Source organism: Etheostoma spectabile, chromosome 6 (genome assembly GCF_008692095.1).
Source record: "Etheostoma spectabile isolate EspeVRDwgs_2016 chromosome 6, UIUC_Espe_1.0, whole genome shotgun sequence".
Taxonomy (NCBI): Eukaryota; Metazoa; Chordata; class Actinopteri; order Perciformes; family Percidae; genus Etheostoma; species Etheostoma spectabile.
In genome coordinates, this window is record NC_045738.1 from 24,567,827 (window position 1) to 24,576,460 (window position 8,634).

Here is an 8,634-nt window from a genome sequence, read left to right on the forward strand (position 1 = left end):
AAGTAACGGTGCAAGTGACTTGTGACCCCCACACTATAAACGTATACAAACATTTCGCGCAACCGCGCACGCACTATAGACGTAACCAAACACGAGCATAATGACAACACAAAATTAATGTTGCAATGACCTCAGGGGTCAGAGTGGTCAAAGAAAATCAAGAGCTGTTCCTTTTATTATAGCTTGGTTTATTTTACATTTTGCCACTAGTTTTATCTTGTGTTAAAATCATGGCTAACATATGTGTTATTTCTGGAAATCAACTTGCGACCCCCCCCTCTCTGGCTCGCGACCACCCTGTGGGTCCCGACCCCCACTTTGGGAATCACTGTCTTAGATCACTAAAGAAAGGGAATGAAGGAAGAAAATTCAGAACCACAGAGATCCACAGTTCTTCATTATCCATCATAATATGATCCATAGACTGTTTTAGGGCAAAGAGTGGATTCAATCTTCCATACACTCTGTTATGCTGATTAAAGCAGATGCACAGAAGAATTCATCTGTACTACATAAGTCCGACTGGATTCAGTTCAGCCACAAGCGGTGGCCTCACCGATTTGGAATTTGCGTATTGTGTCCCTTTTCACAAGCTAATAAATTCAGTTATTTGAGTTTGTTTGAGTTATGTTTGTCTTTTCCTATGAATATTCAAAGGGTCATATTCAAAGTAACACAAAACACAACAACAACGCATGTATGGTCTTAAATAAGTAAAAAGGGTGTCAACTTCTTTAAGAGCTCCAAACTGTGGGCAACAGGGTCTCAGATCTCAGTTTCAAGGTGTTCATATTCCATATGCATATTTTTTGTAGCTTCACACTTCTTGGTAGCCATAAATCATTAGAAGCCCTTTAAGTCTGTTAATTAAAGTTAATTCACTTCAAACTCGTGGAGTTGAACTGCACTTCATTCTGGATAATTCCTGAAGTGTTGTACATTTACCAAAAAAACATGAAGGGAACTAAACTCGACCCGATTTGTATTTTGACATGTTTGGTTGTTCCTTCTGAAGGGCTGATGAGTGGGTGCTGAAGGGAATCTCCGGCTACATCTACGGCCTCTACCTAAAGAAGACATTTGGAGTCAATGAGTACCGGCACTGGATCAAAGAGGTAACACTGTTTGGTTCACCTGTTTCTCCTGTCAGAACGCCTGCATGCTTTCTCCAGGAGATTGGTGAGTGGAGCTGGACCTTCCTCCGCTCCGCTGCACGTGGATGGTCTGCCAACGCGGGACTAGTTCTTACCAAATGCAGTCCATGTACTTTCTCAACTTGTGATGTGTAATCAATCAATACATTACCTGCTCAACTGAGTCTATCCTGATGCATCTCATCATGTCAATGTACTTCCTTTTATGTTGGTTTAACCCTTGTGTTGTCTTCCCGTCAAAATTGAAAAGCCACACTTTTATTGACGTTTTTTATCGATGTTTTTAACTTTTTCTCATGTTTAACACTATGTAACACAAACTTATTAATTTTAGTTTTACAGTTATTTTTGGGAATTTATGGTCAATAAACCTCATTTATAGGAAATTATACCTAATGTTTTATGAATTATTTAGACCAAACTTAAAGGAATGGATGTTGATGGATAATCCCAGACTGGAATATGTCAACTTTTACTCAATACTATTTAAAAACCACTTTTTTTCAAATGTTGAAAAAATAAAAGTGAATAAGACCCCCCCAAAATTAATGAAAATAGAGACTTGCCATAGAGCATTGTGTGGAATCAATTATGTTATTTTGGGGAATTACAATTGGGTAGTTAAAAAGAACATTGATCTAGGAAAACGGGTCAATTTGACCTGAAGACAACATGAGGGTTAAACAGTTTCCTCACTCACTAAATATGTTACCTCAGCTGTGGGATGTAGCACTAAGGCTGATTAATTTGTTTTCCAATCGAAATTGCAATTTGAAAGAATGCGTTTAGCTAATTGTATAGACCGCGCTTTGTAGAATGTGCAATAATTATTTGAATTTGTCATTTATTTTGTATTACCTTATTTGACATGATTGTAGAAGGTGCAATATGTAGATGCTGCTATCAAACAAAGGCATATCAGACATTTCAGTTTACAGTTTATTATTAATTATTAATTAATTAATGGCATGTTTTGTTACACAGGGAATACAGAACTTTAGCCAAACCAATTTGTAATCGCAACATCTGTCAACAAGTCCAAAAAAGGCCAAAAGATCTGTGATTCCAGCTTCTCAAATGAGAAGATTTGCTGCTTCTCTCTGCCAGATATTGTTGGACCTCTTTAAGACTTTGGGTTCTGGGAAGTTGTGATAGTTATTTGTTATTTCATGGTCATTTATTGGCATTTCGTTAGTAAATGATTTTTGTTATTTTTCTAGCATTCCCTGGTTTAAGCTACTTATATGAGGATTTTCTGCTTTTCTTTGTCATATCTGATTGTAACCTAAGTATTTGTGTTTTTGGACTGTTGGTCAAATAAAACCAACAATTTGAATAGATCATCTTATAGCAGACATCTTTCTCTATTTTCTTACCTTTTTATGGACAAAGTTATAACTTGAGAACATAATCAACAGCTGAATCAAAGGTTGTGGTTGCAGCTCTTCATTTCATAGACTAAACGATGAATCGAAAAGTATTCTGCAGATAAATTGTTAGTGAAAATAATAATAATTTGCTGCCCCACAAATTAAAAAAAAGTAGTATATAATGTGTATATATAAAACAGAAATGAAATGACTGAATTCTCTCCTGAGCTGTTTGTTAATACATGTTCTGTTTTTTTCCCAGGAGTTGGACAAGATTGTGGAATATGAACTAAAGATGGGAGGGGTTCTGTTGCACCCAACCTTCATCGGAGGCAAAGAGAAGGACAAGTAACACATTCATTTCAATCCATTATCCATCTGTTCTTTAGTTTGAACATTTGAAGTACAAGTGACAGGCAGGGTCCAAAATTAACTCTTTTGTCCACCAGCCAAAGGCTAGTGAATGTTCAAATTGTACCTGCCACTCAGTAGATTACCACTGTTTTTTGGCTGGTGAAGCAAACTTCCATATTTTACCAGCATTTTGCTAGTAGATGGTGCTAATTTTGGTCCCTGGTGACAGGTCCTTTTCTGGATCATACAGTATATAATTAGACATATACATGACACACTGACAAAACATTTTCCCCTTCAGTCCAACTCCCCACCTTCACTTCTCCATCAAGCACCCCCACACCTTGTCCTGGGAGTACTTCAAGATGTTCCAGTGTAAGGCCCATCTGGTGATGAGGCTGATAGAAAACAGGATCAGCATGGAGTTCATGTTACAGGTTAGACACAAGCAGCATATTCCCATCTTCTGCCTCTGTGCTTCCATGTCAACGTCAGAATTTGTGAACTTACATTACAAAAAAAACCTGGTTTGGTCTTGATTTGAATTCTCTGTTTTTTCTGTTGTCCTATAGGTTTTCAACAAGCTTCTGAGCCTGGCTAGCACAGCCTCATCCCAGAAGTACCAGAGTCACATGTGGAGCCAGATGCTTCTGTCTACTCACGCCTTTCTCAAATCCATCTCAAACGTCTCGGGCAAAGACATAGGCCCCCTCATCAAACAATGGGTGTATCCTTTTATCTGTAATGGATCTCTGATTGCAAACAAAGGTAGTGATTATTAATGACCTAACACAATTGGGAGCATTAGAGGTTAAATGCTTAGTAGGGCTGAGTACTGAATAAGATGGGGTCACGGACCGAATTGCCTTTATAGTATTGAGGGTCTCATTGGGGTCAGTGAGCCAATCAGCACACATGCTTCTACCAAGATCTAATAATGTCTGTGATTGGCTAACGTTACACGTCATAGAGACATGCAGGAAAAATTCTACGTTACACAGGGATGAAATCATGCAGTAGATGCTGTAAAGTAAATTCGAAGATTTTTGCCATAATGTTGTAATTTATTTTTGATTTATAAAATTGGTATTTGAAAAGAGTGTCATTTAGGAGCTGTTATCAAAGTCACAGTGTTGGTAGCGGTACCTGTATGGACACTTTGTCTTGGTTATCTCGGTTAACTTTAACCTTTCGTACCCAGAGACCAAAGTTCTGTGGTGAAATTCTTTGGCAGTTTTGCCTTTAACAGGAAGAGGAACGTTCTCGAGCTGGAGATCCGTCAGGACTACACATCATCTGGAACTCAGAAATATGTGGTGAGCAATGTGTTGTCTGTGTCTTGAGCAGCTAAAGTACAACTGTAGAAGTTGGATGTTTTATTTTTTATTATATAGCAGAAACTTCACATTAGAAGGTACACTGCTGGACACAAACCTGGTCTGCATGTCCAAGATTGCTGACGCTATTAGTCAATGAATGAAGTAGTTTTTTTGTATGGTTTTTACAGTACAGAGTAACAAAGAAAAAATGAAATTCTTTTCTCTAATCTTGTATGCCAGGTACCAAATATGGCACAAATATTGCTGTTCTTCTTGAAACTGTCCTGTCAGGTTAATCCTTCAAGAAGCCATGACCTGAACAGAGAAATGAATACACTGATGTTACAGATTCCCTGGCTGTCTGGGCTAGACGGGCCCTTACATTTACATTACTTTTTTATTACTTTGGGTGTCATATCATGATGTGTAAATGTACCCGCAGGGTCCAATCAAAGTGACAGTGCAGGAGCTGGACGGATCCTTCAACCACACGCTGCAGATTGAGGAGAACAGCCTCAAACATGACATTCCCTGTCATTCCAAGAGCAGACGGTACCTACTACAACACAACACATCTGTTAAGATTATATTTTGCACACCTAATATGTTTAGTTTGGGGGGGGGAGTTTGCAAATGCAAACTATATATATTCATATACTATAAATACATTTCACAGCACAACTTTACTGTTCATTTCTTCTACGCTCCAATCGCCAACAGCTGTCTCCCCCTAAAAATGTGTTTTGTTAATGATGATGTTATATTTTATGCTGTAGTTATGTGGTTGCTGTATTCATAAAATTAGTTTTTATCCACATACTCCATTAGCACTGCCACCTGTTGTCTTTGAGTAGATGCATGACTTTTTGTTTGATGTGTCCTGGTGGCTCTGTGGCGTCGCCTGATATGTTCATCTAATTGGCCTATATTCTGTTTTTGCTGTTTTATCTCTTTAGTCCTAGTCTGGAAATCAACAGTCTTCTCGTCTGTTCGGTCTGTTGATTGTTTTGTTTGTTCCTTTCCACAGAAACAAGAAAAAGAAGATCCCTCTGATGAATGGAGAAGAAGTTGACATGGATTTATCAGCCATGGAGTAAGACATCATCGCTGTCACTATTTGATATAAGATCCAATTATTGTCCTTAAGTTGAATTAATATATTCTGTCAATGTTGTCTTTTCCCTGTGTTAAAGCTGCATTGCATTTATATAATACAGTTTTCATAACCTATTTGACTAATCTAGCTCAAACAAACCATTCCTCTATAAGCCATTAGGGGCGGCAGTGTGGCTCAGTGGTAGAGCGGTTGCCTGCCAATCGGAAGGTTGGTGGTTCGATCCCTGCCCCTGCAGTCATTGTCGAAGTGTCCTTGGGCAAGACACTGAACCCCGAGTTGCCCCCGGTGCTGCGCATCGGAGTGTGAATGTGTGTGAATGTTTATCTGCTGAGCAGGTGGCACCTTGTACGGCAGCCCCGGCCACAGTGTATGAATGTGTGTGAATGGTGAATGTTTCCTGTAGATGTAAAAGCGCTTTGAGCAGTTGTTAAGACTGGAAAAGCGCTATATAAATACAGCACATTTACATTTACATTTACATTTATTATATCCACATGACTCATCATCATCAGCCACACCTTGTTAGGAGGAAATGTGTGAAAGCACAGAATGACACGGTGACTGACCAGGGCATACACACTCACTCACTCAAAACTCAAAAAACACATGCAAATAGATAAAACACAAGCAAATTAAGAAAACATCTTCACTAATTTCACAACACTAATAAATATTATTAATATTAATTAAATGTGCTGCCAATGCACACAACTAAACCAAATACAGAAAAACGTGCTGCAAATACAGAAACGGTGCAAAATTAAAAGTATGCAAGCCCCGAAAATAACAGAAAAACACTGCATCCAGTTTACACAATGGAAGTTCTCCAGGTGCTAAATGGACCTGCTTGATTTTTGACCCCACAGGGAGAATTGGGGCCCTATCTTGCACCTGGTGCAGCGCAAAGGCCGACACAATGTCTTTGCTAGTTTAAGACTAGCTGGCATTTGTGTATCTGGTTGTGTTGTGTGAATATGCACCGTGTTTGCCAAATGCTGTGCATGTGTTGTCAAATTAGTTACGATGTTTTCTTAATCTGCTTGTGTTTTGTTTTTGTTTTGTATTTGCATGTTTTTTTCTTAACTTGCAGTGTGTTTGCCCCTGTCGGCCACTGTAGAAAGATCTCATGACTCCGGTGTACTTTACATGTATTTTTAACTTTCTGTTAATGTGCTTGCCTCCGGTTACGTGTGCAGTGCCGACTCTCCTCTCCTCTGGATCCGGATTGACCCAGACATGTCCATTCTGAGGAAGGTGGAGTTTGAGCAGGCGGACTTCATGTGGCAGTATCAGCTGCGCTATGAGAGGGACGTCGTTGCACAGGTGGGCTAATGGCAAGAGTACACTCCTCCACAGTGGCCTTTTTTAACATTTCTAAATCAGTAACTATACTTCCACATGAGCCGTATCACCCTGCAGTTTATTCAGTTTTTTACTTCCAGCTAAGACAAATCACTGCACGCTTTCAGTTCGGGATGGGTTCCAGTAGCTGGTTCTATTTTGGATCTGGATCCGGATAACACTTACCAATCCCTTTATCTCTCCTCACTCTCTATATAAAGAAATCTCCTGCTCCCTTTTAACTGACTGGATACACTAATACAGGCTTTTCCGGTGTTACACCAAAATTGGAGCGCCGTCTACCTGCCGAAAATCAGCCCAGGCAAAGGCATTATCAAAGACTATATAAGAATAGGGTTCTTTCCCACTGTTAGTCTCGTTTGTTGTTACAGGTCATTTGTGATCATTAGATGAAACATTGCTCAGTTTCAGGAACATTTAAAAGTAACATATAGTTAGTTTAAGGGATTTGAAAGGTTACTGTCACTGTCTATTCTGTACTGGATTTGAAAAGGATAAAATGCCATTAAACCACATCCAGAGCTTCCAGTTTGATGCTCATCAGATGAGCATTTACCTTATCTCTCTGCCAGGAGGAAGCCATCTCAGCATTGGAGAAGTTCCCAACTCCTGCCTCCAGACTGGCTCTGACAGACATCCTAGAGCAAGAACAGTGTTTCTACAAAGTCCGCATGCAGGCCTGCTTCTGTTTGGCCAAGGTATGTGTCAGTTTGTGTGCACGTGCGCGAGCGTGTGTGGGTGTGTGGGTGTGAGAGAGAGAGATTCTAAGCATGCGTGTGTGTTTATGCGTTGTATTTGAGCAACACTGGACCATGAGAGCTCTGAACAGCACAAACTAAGGTAGAAAGTTGTTGAAGATTGTGTGTGACACTGCAGGGTTTCCATCTTCACAGTTGATTAACGTTTCTGGAGCCTGTATCATGAATACAAACCCCTCAGGTGTCACTAGGTCATACTTGCAAAAAGTGACTTCCATATAATGGGAAAATGACAGTTTTTTTCATCAGGCAAATACATTTTAATTGTCAGGGACATGCATTCATCCATTATATAGCACAAATGACATAATAAATAAAAATGACACAATTCAGGAAAGGCCTAGGCCAGCCGCTGTAGTTTATCCTAAGCAGATACAATTCAAGGTAAGTCAGGAGAGTTAATGGAGAGTGAGTCTTTGTTTTCCCCTTCGGTGGGGGCGGGACTTAAATGCACTCTTTATTACTATTTATTAAATGTCCAAATGTCTCTGTAGGGAGCCGTGGTGAAATGTAACAAATACACTTACTCCAGTATTGTACTTCAATCCAAATGTTGAGGTACTTGTACTTTACCTGAGTCTTTTCTTTTCATGTCACTTTGTACTTTGCTACATTTCAGAGAGAAATAATTTACTTTTTACTCCACTACATTCATCTGACAGCTTTAGTAACTAGTTACTTTAGTTACTCCACTACATTCATCTGACAGCTTTAGTAACTAGTTACTTTAGTTACTCCACTACATTCATCTGACAGCTTTAGTAACTAGTTACTTATGTTACTCCACTACATTCATCTGCGCTTTGTAACTAGTTACTTTAGTTACTCCACACATTCATCTGACAGCTTTAGTAACTAGTTACTTTAGTTACTCCACTACATTCATCTGACCAGCTTTAGTACTAGTTACTTTAGTTACTCCACTACATTCATCTGACAGCTTTAGTAACTTTTACTTTAGTTACTCCACTACATTCATCTGACAGCTTTAGTACTAGTTACTTGTTACTCCACTCATTTCTGACAGCTTAGTAACTAGTTCCTTTAGTTACTCCACTACATTCATCTGACAGCTTTAGTAACTAGTTACTTTAGTTACTCCACTACATTCATCTGACAGCTTTAGTCACTATTTGTGACTGATGTATGTTTCCTCCTGTAACACCATAATTTCCCATTTTTTTGGGATCAATATCTATC

At 39.2% G+C, this 8,634-nt stretch overlaps 1 protein-coding gene across 1 annotated transcript in view; it reads left to right on the forward strand.

Annotated features, from left to right (window-relative positions):
* The window catches only part of taf2 (TAF2 RNA polymerase II, TATA box binding protein (TBP)-associated factor), a 28,472-nt gene that overhangs the window by 10,683 nt on the left and 9,155 nt on the right, over positions 1-8,634 (forward strand). The window contains exons 9-17 of the mRNA XM_032517941.1: positions 1,016-1,115; positions 2,787-2,872; positions 3,180-3,315; positions 3,451-3,605; positions 4,080-4,194; positions 4,640-4,749; positions 5,225-5,290; positions 6,511-6,637; positions 7,249-7,374. Of these exons, the coding sequence (XP_032373832.1) occupies positions 1,016-1,115; positions 2,787-2,872; positions 3,180-3,315; positions 3,451-3,605; positions 4,080-4,194; positions 4,640-4,749; positions 5,225-5,290; positions 6,511-6,637; positions 7,249-7,374 (1,021 nt within the window). The remainder of the gene's footprint in view (positions 1-1,015; positions 1,116-2,786; positions 2,873-3,179; positions 3,316-3,450; positions 3,606-4,079; positions 4,195-4,639; positions 4,750-5,224; positions 5,291-6,510; positions 6,638-7,248; positions 7,375-8,634) is intronic.